At 38.9% G+C, this 17,657-nt stretch overlaps 1 protein-coding gene across 1 annotated transcript in view; it reads left to right on the top strand.

The window, feature by feature from the left end:
• Positions 1-15,912: 15,912 nt before the first annotated feature.
• Positions 15,913-17,657, top strand: part of LOC147652938 (uncharacterized) — a 49,768-nt gene continuing 48,023 nt past the window's right edge. The window contains exon 1 of the mRNA XM_086887847.1: positions 15,913-16,015. Within this exon, the coding sequence (XP_086743973.1) occupies positions 15,967-16,015 (49 nt within the window). The 5' untranslated portion in view covers positions 15,913-15,966. The remainder of the gene's footprint in view (positions 16,016-17,657) is intronic.

Below are 17,657 nucleotides of genomic sequence, written 5' to 3'. Positions count from 1 at the left end.
GGTCATTTATTGAAAATTGCTACAACATATTTTAATAAACAAATACTTTTGTATTCATTTGGATTCAGATTTCACAGTGAGGTCACCTTTGGAGCGATATCCTGCAGCTCAGGCACTCTCAGTAAGATGCTCCTGAGGAATGGGCTGCAGAATTCCATCACCCATTTTGGACAAACAAGTATCATATTTGTTCTAAATGTCATGTGAAGATCTCCTTTCCTGTCTGAACACGTAGAAGATATAGTGTGGTGATTTCTTTTCCTTTCTACTTTTTTAAGTGATATAGCAAGCTCCTCTACTTTCAGGTTACCTTGTAAATAAAAATTTATTGTTAGCAATGACTAAGTAATAGTTAAGCTATTACTTTATTACTTTGCTAATTTGTTGTGAGCTCTCAAACTACTTATTAGCCTTATTATCCCATGTTCCACCCAGTATGTAAAAATCCTCTGGTCAGAAACTCAGCCTGGCTAAGCATGGGGAGTGCACACTCTGACTGAGAGCAATGATCTGTTTGCTAAGCATGGTCCCCTTCAGGAAGCAAAAGAGAGCAAGATTTTTGATGAGACACAGGAAGGATGACTTAAAGCTAAGCTGTAGATATTATCAAAAATGCCTTTTCAGTACTTTGGAACCCAATGTCCCTATCTTATCTACAAACTCAACAAAATAGTTTTGGGAAAGAAAAAACTAAGATGATGAGTATCACACTAGAGTGAAGAAAGGCAGGCAAGGATCTTGTTGCTTATGCAAAGGGTAGTTCTGGGCTTTGGAGGAAGTGAGGATGATGCTAGTAGATATCCATCTGGAGGTATTAGGAGGGAAACATTCTATACAATGTCTACATAAAGGATTTGGAGAAAAAAAAATATTGAAAGATGTTGAAGAGTACCTCCACATGAGGATGAGCAGAAATGTAGAAAAAATAGAGCCAAGAAAACTCCACAGGGGCTCCAGAGATGGTGAGGGATGGGGAACACATTGGAAACCAGTACAGAAGTTCAAACTAGGAAAAGTATTCAGTGAAACAGGAAAGGCAAATGGTGTCAGAGAATTTTGTGATGATTAAAAAGAAAATAGTGAAATGAAGTGAGAGAAGGTGAGAATGACTGGAGTATAAGCTTAGTGTTCAGAGAACTTAAAATGTGAAGGTGCAAAAGAAAAAAAGAAATAAATTTCAGATAAGCCATGAAGGTGTAAAGAGGAAGAACTTTTTGGTGTGAAATTGATTAAATGCTAAATAAAATGTTTGGTCTCTATTTTTCATTTAAGATTAAACCCTACCAAAACATGTCAACCCCACAGCCTCAGCAAAAGTAAATTCCAAAACAGGGAAAACTTATTTGAAGTATCTTACCCCAGAGCATAGTAGCCTTAGTTAATGGGCAAAGTTTAGAGCAACCCAAAAGCTTGATGTGTTCAGCAGATAACCAAAAATAAGAATGCAATGCCAGACTAGACTAAGATGGACTAGTCCACAAAAAAGGCTTCCGCAAGAATGTTCCTAAAAAAAAGAATAAATAATGAGAATGATAAGGAAGTGGAAAAAAAACCTTCTGAAGGAGAGAACTTATATTATGCATTAGTACCTTTATTATAATCTTGAACCTTCCAGCCAAATCAAAGAATAGATTGCAGCATAAAATGTTATCCCAATTCTGAGAAACTGATAAAATAATAAAATGGAATCTATTCTCTCTGAATAACAGTGGGCAAAAATCCACTAAGCACCACCTACCTACCTCAAGCCTGAAGTGACCCATGTTACTGCTATTAACTAGTGGAATGTTCTTGGGAAACCCAGCCAGGAATAAGAAATGTAGCCCTGAGACTGGGACATATGTGTCAGCAAAACAGCTGTGTCAATAGTGAATCTTTTGTTTTCTGATATTTCTGAAAGTAAAGAAAAAATAATTTGGGGTTTAATGTACAAAGGAAATATTTTTAAGGTAAATTAAATTTCTTTGGCCAGATTGCTTGGAAAATGCATTGCAAGGTTTTGGGTTTTTTTTCTTTTTGTTTATCTGGGTTATTTTTTTTAAAATAAAACAATTTTGAAAGAAAAAAATACAAACACACAATTTTCTTTAAATATCAAACTTATTTGCGGGGGGAAGGAGGGCTATTTGAAGCCTCTTGTGTATCTAACTACTCAGTAAATTCAATGTAAGTAGTTATATTTTGCTGTTCATTGAATAATTTCTTCCAAAGAAACTTTAGCCAAAAACTTTCACAGAAATTTAGTCTAAGTTAATCCATGAATCTGTTTTTCACAGTAGCAGAAGACATAGATGTTCTTATAGAACCAGATTGTAAAACTAAAAAAAAAAAAAAGACCAAAACAAAAGAAAGCAAAACAAAAACAAAGGAAAACATAACCAGACAAAACAAACAAACAAAAACAAACAAAAAAAACCCCTAAAATATCATTTACAGGTATCCAACAAAAGAAAATCACTGGGTCTAGAAAACTGTGCTCCTTCACTCTCTGGCTTTTCATTGGACTTTGATGGGGTTTTTAACCCCATTTGAAAGGGGCCAAAATATCAGCTGGGAGCCCTGCCATGAGAGGCTGGGGGATGGACAGGTGGGGGTTCCCCAGGTTCCCCCCAGGAAGGGTGAGAAGAATCCCTGGAGGAGGAGAAATCTGGGGGAACAAGTGGGATACAGACAAGATACTTGTCAGTTCTGGGATCTAGTGATGGCAAGGAGAGATGGAATAGTCTCTCTATTGGAGAAAGAATAGACTATAAAAAGTAAAGTTCATAGTATTTCCCACGGTCAGAAATTTAAAAAAAAAGCTCCATGCCTAAAAACATGAAGATTCAAACAACCCAGGGCAGTTTTCCAGCTAAAAGCAGTAAATCTCTTTCAAATAACACCTTCTCAATTTCTTTCTCAAAACCATTTTTTCAGAAGAACTGTAGGATGCCCTTTTCAAGATATATAAGGTTTTCTTATATATCACCTTCTATGTTTTCTCATCCTCTTTCCCAAAAAAAAACCACTCAGGCCAGACCTTTTTGCCCAAAGCACCCAAACTCCTCAGCAAGGCCATGCTTTGATGGAGCCATCATGAATACACACAGGTGCTGGAGTGCAGCAAAATATTTGGAAGACCTGGAATCAGGAGTGTCATGGTTGTTTTCCATCCTGTGCTGCCACTGCCTTCTCCCTCTGCCATGGCTGGCTGAAGTTTGTACTGGTGATCCAGCGTGTGAATTCCAGGCAAACCACAGCTTTGTGAGTTTAGAAAACAAAGGAAAGAGTTAAGAAATGACAAAATGTTCAAAACAATGAAAGTGTTAAACTGAGTTTGAGAACGTTTAAACTGTGGTCTTTATTTCTACCTATCAGGAATTCTTAAATTCCTATAAGGAATTTAGGAAACTTGTGAAATACAGCTTTCCAACCAAATTTCAGTCGTGCCAGGAATTTAATTGAGAATTTGGTTGTGTCCTCTAAATGAGAAATTAAAGGGTGCTTTCCAGTTTTTGTTTGACAAATGTTTTTCTTCTTTGTTGCTTCTCCTTTTTTTCACTGCTTATTCGGTTAATATTTGAGTGTTTAACCTTGGTTTTTATTCTCACTCCACAATGCTAGATCTCTAGGTAACAATATTCCTTGAGCTATTCTCTTACATGCAGGTAGTACATGTTCAAGGTCATGGTCCTTGTTGAAAGGCAGAAGAAAAGTGAAACACAAAAAATTATCTGAGTAATTTTCTGCTTCTTTTTCTTTTATTGAAACTGAAACTTATACTGAATAAGGAATTTCTGCTTCTTTTCACTAAAATATGAACACAGAGTATTTGTTTTGGTATTACCAGGACTAATTCTCAGTTTTCTAAGTACAGCAAAGAGAAATATGGAAGTTGTGAATTACAGGAAAGATGGCTAGTTGATGTCCTCATTGAAACACACATACAGTAATTTACTGTCTTACTGTGCTTGCAGAACTGAAAATGGGGGGAGGAGGGGCACAGGAGTGCCTTTAATTTATAAATATAAATTAATATTTATACTTGTGATGGTTTGGGCAGGGATAGATTTAGTTTTTTTTATAGTATTGGGAATATGTTTTGGATTTGCACTGAAGACAGTGCTGAGAACTCAGGGATATTTTAGCTACTGCTTGCTGAACGGTGTTTACACAGAGCCAAGGCCTTTTCTGCTCCTCACCCCACCCCACCAGTGAGGAGGTTGGGAGGGGCAGATGCAGGACAGCTGACCCCAGCTGACCACAGGGATGTTCCAGACCATATGGCTTTGTGCTGAGCATATAAAGCTGAGGAAGAAGAAGGAAGTGAGGTATGTTTGGAGTGATGGTGCTTTTCACCATGGGGTGTGATGGAGCCCATCCTTCCTGAGAACAGCTCAGCACCTGTCAATGGCAAGAGACGACTTTTTATCTGCGTGTGTGAATGGCTTTTGCTTTACCTGTTAAACTGTCTTCATCTCAAACCACAGTTTTTCTCCTTTTCACTCCTTTGATTCTCTCACTCCAAGCGAGCCACTGTGTGGGGCTGAGTTGTCAGCTGGGGTTAAACCTCAGATGTTTTCAAGAAAAAATCACATCTAAATGAGAAAGCAACATCTTGTATGATTGGTTTGGGTTTTGTTTTTTGGGATTTTTTTAAATATAAATATTAAAATTAGAGAGTGGAAATAAATCAGAAAATTAATCTGTTTGTCATATCTGTTAACATTACATTTAGCAGTACTTCTTTCATTCTGAGACAGCAATTTTTCACCAATGAGCAAATTTTGTTGGGAAAAAAACACATATGTTCAAGCCTAGATATTTCATTAGTTAAAGATCTGGCTGCTGAGTTACTGAATCTGGAGCTGCACAAGGAGCAACTAGAAAAGGATGTGAAATATCCAGGACATTCATGCCATAAATGTGTAAACTATAGATATGTATCAAGGTTAGACTTCTGTTTATATGCATTTTTATAGACAAGTATTTTATGTAGCTTTTCCAGAACCATATTAACCTCAGTATCCAAACCCAAGAATTACTCCCTAGTCATGTTTGCAGCATGTGTGATGGAGTTTGAGCACAGCCAGTTACCACTCCCAGGTCAGGTCTGACCTACTCCTTTGTGTTTCACATCCCAGTAAGGAAGAGCAAGTTTAAACACCTATTTCTGCCACAGAAATGAACCTCTGGTCCATAGACAACTCTTTTGGAAGACCCATAGCTGCAAGGAGCCTAGTGCTTTTAATAAATGATGCAGTGTCACATACGTGACCTGAGGCTCAGTACTGGAAGTGTATTATTTAATTTTGAATCAGAGTTTTTTTCTCTGTTTATTTCTTTGTCACCAGAGGAAAGTTTCTTGTATTTATAAGTTAAAAATATTGTATTCTAACCTATCTGGTAACAGGAGATGGTTGTGGGTTTTTTTCAGTTGCACTGTAAACATTATTTCCTCCAGAACAGCTTCCCTGTCAGCAGTGTAGTCAGCAATATTATACATACATTTTGTTTTTCCTTCACTCCCAATGTTATATTGCAGTACATTTTTGGAGCAATCTCCTCCATAAATCTGCTCTCTTCAGTTCTAGAAAAGCAATTTGCAATGTTGTGCTTTCGTCCCAGACTTCACCAGGTACTGTTGCTTTCTTGGTACAAAATAAATAACAGTGTGTGATGAAGACATCTATTTTGACAGTACTGATTAACTAGCACAGCCGTGTCCCTTCCAAAAAGCAGCTCCTTTTGAGTGAGCAATCCAATTCAAATGGTCTTTGGTCTTGTTGCTCTGCTGTGTAATCCGTTTTTTGTTTGTGTGTGTGTATGGGCTCTTGAATTATAGCCAGCTCCGTTGGTTCCAAGTGATGCTTGGAAGTGTGCCAGTGTAGAAGTAGAGAGAGGACAGGAAAATCAGACTTTCTTTTTTTCCCCCAAGAATTTTTTTTTACAAATCAGGACCCTTCTTGGATGGTGCAAGCCCATCACCACAGCCATTAGGGGTTGGTTCAAAAGAATCAAAAGCCTGCAACCAAATCCATTCTATGTATATATTTTTATAGAGAAAGGATTAGTAGTTATCTGTTGTTTTAAGGAAAGCCCAATGAAACAATTGTTTCTGTCTGCACCAACTTTGTGAGTTCTGTTATCCCATTCCCAGTAACTACCTGAGCTGGCTGTTCCTGCAAAGACAGATGCCTGCTGCCACCATGCTCCTTGTACTTTGTTGAAAACAGGGCCAAAGTTGGTTTACAAACTTCTGTCCTATAAAATCCTATAAAACCAGTTCCAAAGCATTTGGATCCATCTGTGGATCTATCTAAAAAGAGTATCTTATAGTTGTTTTCTTACCTGCAGTATGATTTCTGCTGTCTTTTGACCATGAGTACTCCAGGATGTCTGCAGAGTGATTTCAGCCTTCAGAGATGTGATAGCAGGTGTCTGAGCAGAGCCAAAATCTCCTGTATAGAGGACTTGTGATAAAATCAAGGCAGAATAAGTTAGTGCCAAACAGTGGATGAGTGTTTCTGGAAGAGAGAGAAATATTTTCTTCCCAGCATTTTGGCAGGTAGATGAGGCATAATGCACAGAAGGGCACACAATGTGCTAAACAATGGCAGGGCTGTGTGCACTGTGGCATGTACTGCAGAAACAGTCACTTCTTTACTGAGAAGTTTCTCTCTCTCTGCTTTGGAGAGTTTTTCTAATTATTTGCATAAAAATTCTGAGAAAGCTCCAATGTTCAGGTACGTGACCTCTTGTCATGGATTTACTTGTAATTTTTCTCTTAGTCTCTGATAATTTTATTCTTTTTCCTTTTTCTATCCCCCTGTAGTCTATCCTCACTGTCATCCCATTCTGGAGCATGTTCTTAATTTATTTTCTATTCTGCAATTGATGTGCTGCATACAAAAAGTGTGCTACAAAAATTCTGAGGTCTAATGGGAAAATTCTGCCTCAGCTACTAGCTTTTCTAGGGCTGCCTGTATCATAGATGCTTGCAAAATTATTAGGAGTAGATATGAGAATGAAGATACATGACTGAAGTGGTTGTGAAGTCAAAAATTACATTCTTTTGCCAGCTGCAGCAACCACTGCTTCTTTGTCCAGAAAATAGGAACAGCACAACTCAATCATCACTCTTGCAGTCTTGGAAATGGGAGGCTTATGAAACTGGAAGATATCATTTAGGAGTAGGAATGTCTCCATGACCCATCCAGAATAACCATTTCCCACCCCTGAGTGATTTTTATCGGTCTTGTTTTATACTATTTTAATTGATTACTGTGGTCTTATGTGTCTGTCAGTAGTCTTGAAACCAGCTTTCTGTGAGCACTGATCCCAGCTGAAGTTCTCTCAAACTGACTTCCAAGTTTATGGCCAGCTATGCCAAGGATGTGTTCGGATGAGAACTCTGGTTAGACTTAACTAAGCTCCCCTAACAACCACAAATATTTTCCCCACCGGTTTTCCATGTTAAAGAAAAAAAACTTTGTTTGAAGATTAATTTCAGCTTCTCCTTTTCCCAGGGTATTAAAGGTCAGTCCCCTGCTGATTCTGGTTTGACTGAGCCTTGAAGTCATTCCTGAATACTCTTAGAACTACAAAGCATAGTTTGAGTCCTTGGGAGCAAAGAAAAGTGCTGCAATGCAGATCAGCAGCATAAGAATATCAAGATGAAAAATGACAGCCCCTGAGTAATTTCATTAGTATTGTTAATACTTGAGAGGGCTGAGGGCAGAATTTGTACCAACCTCATGCATCAGAGTGAGATTAAAACTGAATATCTCCAGCCACATCCTGTGGTGACAGAGAGGAAGGAGCAGTTCTCCATTATATGTGTGCTTGGTAGGGAAGCCAAGAGGGTTGTTGTCTCTTGTTAGTTCCAGTGGGTAATTCTAGCCTCATGGTGTGACAATTATTTCCTCTGACCAAGGAAAATATCCAGCCTGAATCCAGCTATGTTCCTATATTTTCCTGGAGCCCAGGAGAACATTTATTTTCTGCGGCTCTGTAACTCCTGATCCTCACATCTGCAAACAGCTGAGAGAATAATTTTGGATGTATGTTCAATGACTGAACTTTTAGCTTAGTTCTTGCCTGTTACCCCTGTGTGCAAAGAAAAGGAGAAGGAAGGGAGAAAGGAAGCTTAAGAGAGTGAAGAAAAGGTCAGTGAAAATGAAAAGCAGTGTAGGACTGTGGGTGGAGCAGCAGATGGAAATGAGTCATTTTGTTTCTCTCAGAGGCTTTCCCAGCCCAACTAGATGACAGCAAATTGATCACCTCACCTTTACAGCTTACATCAGTTTAGGCTTGGAGTCTCTTGGTCCAGATCTTGGGACAATGACTTTCTTTCTACAAGATCTGACTCTTAGCTGGAATACCTAGATGTCACTGTACAACAAACAAACAAACAAACAAACAAACAGTTATTACTGGGGCCAGCACTTAGATAATGGTGTGTGTGGCCTCTATTCTGAGAAAACAGTTTTGCCTCTGATGATTTCTCTAACCAATACAAATGTCCTTTCTTCTAGTTTATTCCAAATTGCTCCCATGGACTGCTGGCACTTGAACCACTCAGGAAGGGCCTAACTGTTGTGTAGGTTGTGCTGTAGGGAATATAATCTGTGCATTAGAATGCAATGGGGTTAAGCAGGGGTGTCTGCAAAATGCAGCAGCTACTCTTGGGCTGGAGCATTTCCAAACCTCTCAATTTTCAGAAGCAAGTTAAGTTGTCCATTGGGAGCAGGCAGAAAAATGTGTTACTACATCAAGCACGAGCTTCTAAAAGAATCATAGAAGCATTTATGTTGGAAAGGACCTTTAAGATTGGGAAATCCAACTGTTAACCCACCACTGCTATGTCCACCACTAAACCTTGTCCCTGTGTGCCACATACATCATTTATGCATCATTTAAATACCTCCAGCAGTGGCAAATCCACCACTTGCCTGGGCAGCCTGTTCCAGTGCTTGACCAGCCTTTCAGCAATGACATTTTTCCTAACATCCAATTGAAACTTTCTCTGGAACAACCTGAGGCCCTTTCCTCTTGTTCTGTATTTTGTTCCTTGGGCAAAGAGACCAACACAACCACCTTCCTACAACCTTCCAGGAATTTGTAAAGAGTGTAAAGGTCCCCCATGAGACTCCTTTTCTCCAGACTAAACACCCCCAGCTCCCTCAGCTGCTCCTCACAGAACCTGTGCTCCAGACCCTTCTCCAGCTCTGTTGCCCTTCTCTGGACTCTCTCCAGCTCATCAGTGTCTTTCTTGAAGTGGGGTTCCAGAGCTGAACACAGGGTTTGAGGTGTGGCCTCACCAGTGCCCAGTACAGGGGACAATCCCTGCCCTGCTCCTGCTGGCCACACTATTGCTGGTACAGGCCAGGTGCCTTTGGCCTTCTTGGCCACCTGGGCACTGCTGGCTCATGTTCAGTCACTGCCTCCAGCACCCCCAGGTCCTTTTCCATGGGGCAGCTTTCCAGCACTGCCCCCAGCCTGTGGCACAGCCCCATAGAACCTTCCTACCCTTCAGCAGATCAACACTCCCACGCAACTTGGTGTTATCTGAGGGTGCAATCAAACATTTCTTCTGGATATAGTCCTTCTTATACCTCATTTCCTTATTAAGATTTGCACACAGAAAGAAAGGCAAAGACTAACAACATAAGACTGTACTTTGGAAGCTTCCTTAGCTTTCCTGAAATTGAAGCAGAGAAATTCCTACAAAACTCTTTTCTTAAATTCCCAACTTAACTTGAGTAAATTTAAAGGTTGATCCAAAGTACAATGGAAGATCCAATGGAAAACTGTCCATTGACTTAAAAAGACATTGAATTAGGCCCAGGATGATTAAAGGGCCTTCTACATTGGATGATCCTTTAAGATTAATTCATGAGAACAAAGTTCAGTCAAAGTTAAGTGGTTTTGAAACATTCCCCCCAAAGTTTTCTATTTCAATAAAACAGTAAAATGGTATCCCCCTACGTGAGAACAGTTGCTCTCTGAAACAAGGTCAAACCATTTCATTAACTTTGGATCATGAAGTTAAAACCAATTTTTTTTATTTTTTTTTTTGTGTGAGAGTGCATATGCAGCAAGCCTTGTGGAATAAATTTGTTTCTTTTTCTTTGGGGCAACTTCTGACAATAGGAAACAATTAGATGTCAAGCTAATTAGGGCAGCTTTTATATATATATATATAAAACAAACCTTATGTTCTGAAGTGGTTCCAATGTATTCAAAGCACTGAAATTGGGTCTGAAAGAAAGGACTCGCATCTGCCTCTCAAGGTCTACTCTCCCTGTAAACTCATGAATAATCATTGTCACCAGCTTATCACTGTCAGATTAGGGGCTTAGTATTACATTTTATTTAAACCTGATCCAGATGGCTGCCAAGAGATTTTCAGGCAAATGAACTCTGAGGCAGAGTATCATCAAGGAACATTTTACTGTTTGTGCATACAAGTGTGCTCTAGGTCTCCAAAGTAACTTACAAGGCTGACAAACTATTTTTATTTTAGTTTTTTTTTTACTTTGGCACCTGTGAACTTCATCTGCAGCTCATCAATATCATTTTTCTGGCACAGGAATATAGTCAATGACCCATCCTTCATCAGATATTAAATTAACTTGAATTTACCATGGCATTCAATTAACAAGCTAAAGAATAGAAGCAGAAGCCATGAAGTTATATGTAGCTTTCTAGACTTGCAGTGACTTTACAAAATTTGACATTCAAAAATACTATCTCAGCACACCTGGAAAACACATCTTGTTGTTTTTTTTCTTGTAGTTTTTCTGTTTCCCATTACTCAATGGATATGTTCACCTGTAATATGTCTGCAGTAAAAGAATTTCCCATCATAAGAATATAAGGAGATTTCTTTGGTAGTGACTGACACAAAAGTGCTCCTCTATGTGCAAGTCTTTGGTAGAGGACAGGACAGCTGAATACACAGCAGCCATTCTGATAGGATACCATGCTATATCTAAATCAGGTCCCCCTTGATTTCAGTGGTAGACTGGATTTAACTTTCTTTTAAACATAGCATGTGTGAATGTATATATGTAAATTTGTAAAAATAAGTTAATGATTCACTTTCATTTATGCAATATTTTAATTTTAAATCATATTTGAATACACATTTATGCCATGTTTTAATCTGATGTTTTATTTTAATATTAAATCATATCCCCAGTTACAAGTCCACCTCAGGAATGTTTTGTCTGCAACAAAATATTCATTCCAGGACTCTTTTTTTTAATTAAATCATTTCGTTTGGGGGAAAGAAAATCCCTTGAGAAAAAAAAATAATTTCTATCTTATTTTTTTTATTTTGTTTTTTAAAAGTTACATTTATTCATTTTTGTTGCATGTTTAGATTATTTTTTATCTCAAAAGTCTCTATCATTTAATTGCACTGGAAGTAGGGGAGATCTAAATTCAGAAAATACTTTTCTATCAATGTTAGCTGATTAATGTAAAAATTTTCCAGAAGAAAATACTTCAGCTTTGCATCTTCTTATCCCACATCAATAATAATGCTATCCCATTCTGAGATTGTTGTGCTAAGAAATATTGTAAAAAGAGGCTTCTCTTTAAAAAAAAGAAAAAGTCTTAGAAAAATAAATGAAAATTCTGCAGTGAAACTGTTAATAGGTTATTTTTTCCCACAGTTCCTAACATAAGGAATTTTGAAAATACTGATTTAATTTTTCATTTGAGGTGGAATAAGTTTCCCACGCAAGCTTCTGTGCTTGATATTTTACTGAGGTAAAGGCCACCATGAATCCCTTGTGACTTCTGTGACCTTCAGACTTGAAATTATCTTGTACTTAGCATATTATTTTCTCTCAAAAAATAGGTTGAATTTTTTTTTAAATTATGGAGGGGACATAGACACATTAACATTAATGGTGACTGTACACCTCAGTCCCCCAGACAGTTTTTGAAAATCTCAGCTGCAGATATCAGATTTGTTATTTTATGATGAACTACTGCAGTAGCATTGCATTTGTACAGATAATGGAGTCATTATCTAATCATCATCGTTCCATGTTTCACACTCTGCTTGAACTCATGTATTAATGATTTTCCGCATGATAAGTGCATTTTTTAGATATATTTGAGATAGCATTTAAGGTCTGTGGCAATTCTGGTGGCTACAGAAATCCCAGGACAGCATGATAATAAAATCCTTGGTGATATCCAGCCTCAAATCATAATTTCAGCTCATGATATCAAACAGTGAGGCACAGTCTGTGGAAGATGGCACTTCCTAGAGTATGAAAACAAAATGGGACTCAAAATGAAAAACCCTGGAAGAGCAGCACAGCAAATTCCCATGCTCTGACCCAACAGTCCTACTGCAGTGTTAGCAATGCACTCTACCCCCTGTTTGTTAACTCAGGAAGGTCTGAGGGTGATGGAGGGCTACAGAATTACTACAGAGGGACTACAGAATTGCTGGCCAAACTGTGACACTTGGCTCCTTGTATAAGATCTAAAGTTGAAAGGACTGTGACAAGGTAGGTGGTCTTTGCCAGTGCAGCTTTAGTTGGCTGAGAGAATGTCAGGAGACTGTGACTTCAAGTAGACATGCCCAGCAACTTCTAAAAGTCAAGCACCTTTTACAGCCATTAAAGTGATTCACCTTCCCATGAGAGAAGGTGGCAGAGATGGAAAATTTTGTCCATTTTTCTTACTATAGCTTAAAGTGGAGAGCAACTCATATCTATGCCTTGTTTGAGCAACAATAAAAGGGGGACCATAGGATTGTCTTTGCTGCCCTGGTCACATCTCAAACCCAAGATTAAGAGTCACAGTATTGCCTCTAGAATGGAGACTATGCTGCCTTCAAAAACTGACTTTACAATATGGGCTTCTCATTCCTCTGTCACATGCTATGTGTCTTCCTATTATTGATAAAAGGACAAGATAGATATGTTATCAAAGAGTAAAACATAAATTAAACTAGATTTTCACTTGTTTGTGGCTTTCTAAGAAAGGGTTTTGGCTTGTGTCACTTAGTATTGCCTATTATTTATCTCACTGCATAAAAAATGTCATTCGTGGTGTTATTACAAAAAAAGCACAGAGTCAATTTGAAGTGAGAGGAAAGCATGGCAATTGTAGAAACAGTGATAGAAAAAACTCTTCCATGAGTAAATTTAGCCACTCCCTTCCATTCAAACTGCAAATAGTAAAATGATGTCCCTTCCTCATCAATTAGGGCATAAAATTTCACTATTGTCACTGCCTTTCATCTAGTTTCGTATTTCTGTCCCTGCCTCTGAGATCTTGAAAGACTGTTTTTGTCTTCATTTCCAGCCTGGTCTCAAATCTTGTGTCCCTTGTGGTCATGTTGTTCCACCAAAAAAGAAAATCCTAAATGTCTCCTTCTCCTCATCCTTCTGCCTTCTTTTTGATCTGTAAAAAATAATTTTAATTTCTGCTCTTCTAGATTCAAATCTTGTCAAGCAAGATTTTTTTTTTTCTGTCAGAATTTGAGTTTAATAAATTAAAAGTTGTATTTTGTCATCTCAATAAATCTCATTGCACCCATACGAGCCCATAGTCTCACCAGGGTAGGTTTTATGGGAGACAAATTTGAGCGAAACTGTGGGTGCTTGGCAAGCAATTATAAACTATGGTATTAAATCCATTGTCAAATCTGGTTCTTGGTTTCCAAAAGTGGTAGACTACTTGAAAGGTAAGACGTAGCTTCTGGCAGAATTGCTCATTCCTTTATATAAGAGATTTAAATGGCACTTCATTTCTGCTGGGCTGCACAGGCTTGACATTTCCCTTCATTTGATACAAGGTAAGATGCTCAGTCATTCACTGCTGGGGTTATCTGTGAAGCTTGTTTCTTTTACAAGTCTCTCTGGATATACACTGTGTTGGGAGGGGCAGATTTTCTTTCTGCTCTGGCTTGCAAAGAGAGAGCATCAACAATCTTAGAGCTCTGAAGCACTCTTCAGTCAGAAGTACCTGCAACTTTCATGCTCAGCACCTCTCGGGACTTGAAATGTGCTCCTTGAATGTCAGGGAGAAATGCTGTGCTAGCAACACGTGCCCCAGCATCAGTATTTGAAGGTGATATCTTTCTTTTCATCACCTCAGCTTTTCATGCCTCCCTTCATACTCTCATTCATGCAATGGGGAATCCCTGCTAAGCACACTTAGTGGAATCCCAGGCAGTATGTTTTCCTTGTGATTAGTCTGAATATCAAACAGCTGTCTCAGTGATATGTTGATGTTAGCAAATGTAATATCTGACATTTACACAGCAACCTGCAACCTTAAATATTTTCTTAGAATTATATTACAGGGAGGAACGGGCTTCTCTCACAAACTCAGACTATGAAACAAAACCTTGCTACACTAAGACAGACACCCAGCAGAGTGGAACTCACCTTGGCTCCACCCTGTAGTATGGACACAATTCCCAGCAGGAATTCACCACCTTTTCTATCAGAATCCATGGCCACTCATTCTCTCATTCCTCTGTTTAGTGTCGAAAATGGGGAAATCCCAAACTGCTTTTTTGACAAAACCTACTTGGTTTTCTTATGAAGAAAATCTGCTCTGGAAGAAAATGCCCTATGGGATCCCTAAGCAAAAACATATTGATCTAGCCTCTGACCAAACAAGTCTTTGAATTTCTGGCTGCCAAGTATTAAAACTGTGTCCTCCTCCTACATCTTTTTCCTAGGCATCAGCTCTTGGCCCCTGCTGAAGGGGAAAACAGTGATAAATATTTCATTTGATCCAGTAGAACAGTTCTTCTCTGGAGTTAGCATTGATACATTTTACCCCATTTAAATGTGTTCCCCCCCCCAAATTTGCAAATGTCTGTCTATAGTGGAGTTATAAAATCAGAAACAAGTAACAGATTTCTCATCTGACGTTGTGAAAGCTGTGATATGTTACAGCTATCTAACTAGTCTTTTTCTCCTCTGAATTTTCTCAGGAGATGTTTGCTTGGCCCAGCCAAAGAGTGGTATGTTATCTATAGAAATTTGAGTGGAATTCAGCTCAACTAACATTAATTATTTAAAGTTAGGCATCCAGTCTCAAGTCCTCATTTAGACCCTCTTTGTGGTCAGGAAGAATAGACATTCTCCTCCTCTCTAAGGGACACCATCCATCTTCTCCACTGACTCATTAAGGAGTCCAGAGTGTAACTCAGGCTAGATGACTTATTTCTGATGAGCTAATAATAGGTTACATTAATTTCCTCCACTCTCTTTCCCTCTTGATTTTTTTGGTTTTTTTTCTTTACAAAAGCACACTGTTTTCCATGAGAAAGGAGGAAGGGAGGGTATGCTAGCCTGGACCCTGGATCCTTATTTTGCTCATTAGATGGAGACATCTGTCAAAACTCAGCACTTCACCTTTTCCACCAGTATCATCATCCCAGCCAGGAAATGTGATGGTTATTTATTGTCTCTCCCAGTTCAGTTTGTACTGCTTGTCTGTGTCCAGCCAGTGATGGCTGTAGTTTTCATCCTGCAGGAGAGCCAGGCGTGCAGGTGCTGATTCCCAGATAGTGCACTGTTTGGTATGCTGATGCAGAGAGAAACAGCAGCTCCTCAGGTGCTCAGTCTCTCTCTTTATTCCCAAACATGAGGCAGACAACAAGGGGTAAAGGACCTGTCAGTTGAAACAGATGAATTAAATTTGTAACAAAAGAATGTCTTCAGGCAGTTGTTTAGACATATCACTAAGAATCCACAGATTCACTTTACCCTCTGCTGCAAACAGCAGAGGAAATTAGGCAGCTGTATTCTCATTGGTGAGTTTATTACCTAACGCCTGGAAAGTGAATTTCAAAGATGCTGGTGTTGCCAAGCAACTGCCTGAGGATGACAGCGGTCAGAGCACACACAAGGACTCTGTTAGAGGAGCACTGCACAGCAAAGGTCGGCTCCATTCACCATTGTGATTAACAAGGTGGCTGGTTCTGTCCCGAGGATGCACAGAGCTCCTTCTGGTCATGAGATGTCTTTGGCCACCAGTGAAGGTAAACTGGAGAGAAACAGAGTAGTGATCCTCTGACCAGCACAATGAACATGAAAAAGAAATCTCCTTGCAGTCAAACATGGTCTGACTTTCAAAGTGTCCTAAATGTAGGACTGAGCTCAGAGGTTCTGTGAATGCTAGTGGAGGTATGAGGAGATTAAGCATGCCTAGGGCAAATCGCTGCCTTTGGGCATGGCTGGCAGGAGATGCCATATGTCTGTATATGTTCCTCCACTATCCTCTAGAACTGTGTGCTTGCCAGGAGGCAAATGGTTAACTGGGAATGGCTCCTGGGCCACAAATGGCTCTTGGTCTAATGAATCCTGGCTGGCCCTGGACAGGTGCACAGGCAGGGCTGTCCAGTTTGTACACGTCACTGCTCTCCAGTGCCCAGGAATGCTTGCTGAGACTAATTTGTTAACACAGGAGCAGCCCATGGTACTGTTCCTTCCCTGTATTTCTCACCCAGATTTTCATCTGAAGAGTGGTGGAGCTCCAAGTCCTCTTGTCTCCCTCTCAGACATTCTAGCAGTTTCCCCTTGGCTGAGCAGTGCCATGATCTTTGGGGCTGCCTACCCCAGCAGAGCCCTCATTCCCCCCTTGGCTGGACACCAGGCTCTTGCACTCTCCATGCTTTCTCTGGCAATAATGAATCACACGTCCCAGGGAAAGTTACTTAATGTCCCATCCCAAATGACTGTCTCATCAGCATGCTCGCAGCATCATTATTTAACAGAGAGTGCTGCTATTTAATCTTTGTATTATAGTAGCATCTGGAGGTCTCAGCTGAGAGGCAGTATACAAATACAACGTGAAACACAATTTCTTTTCAAAGACTTAACATTGTAAGCAGAAAAGCAGCATTGCAGAGTGATTTTCTCCAGATGCCACAGGGGAGTAATATCAAAGAAGTATCTCCCATCTATTTTTTTGACTGCTAAAATAACACTGTTGATGGAACCTTTATATATATAAATAATAGAATATACCAAAGAATAGTGTTTACTTTATGAAAGAATATTTATGATAACGCGGAGAAGAAGGCTTAGAGAAAAATTTTCCAAAGGATATATAGGTAAAAACATTACTTAAAGCAGATACACCAATGAGACTTCAATGAATACCCTCTAAATATGTCCTAAAGACTACTTCATGAAAGCTGATTTGAGATGAAACCAATGAAGCAGTTTTTTTATTGGTTATATACACTGTATTTCTGAATGAAATAAAACCTTTTTCATGAGAATTGAAGATACCATGAAAGCAAACAGTTTTATAAATTCATGTGTGTTTTGCCAAAAGGCACATGCCAGAAAATGCATTAGAAAACAATCAGCATTATCTGACCAGGTCGATTTGTAAATTAGACTTCTCAATTTTCCTTTCAAAATTGTTCTTAAGAATGATTTCTATAAACTTAAAATGGTCATCTTTTCTTTCTCTACGTTAACTGAAATGCAGAGCTAAAAAAAAATGACTTTTTTTTCAAATTTTTATTTTCCTGCAAATAATTTGTTGCTTACCCAAATTGTACTGCACTTTGACCTCCTTGTACTTCATAGGATATTATTTTCAGAATTACTCCTCACATTTTGAAGCAGACTGTCTGTGTCTCACATTCAATGAATATTTATGGTTGTCTG

The sequence above is a fragment of the Cyanistes caeruleus genome, chromosome 5, assembly GCF_971803275.1.
Source record: "Cyanistes caeruleus chromosome 5, bCyaCae1.hap1.1, whole genome shotgun sequence".
In the NCBI taxonomy this organism is placed as follows: domain Eukaryota; kingdom Metazoa; phylum Chordata; class Aves; order Passeriformes; family Paridae; genus Cyanistes; species Cyanistes caeruleus.
Note: the sequence above shows the minus strand (reverse complement) of the source record. Positions and strands in the feature narration are given on the sequence as shown.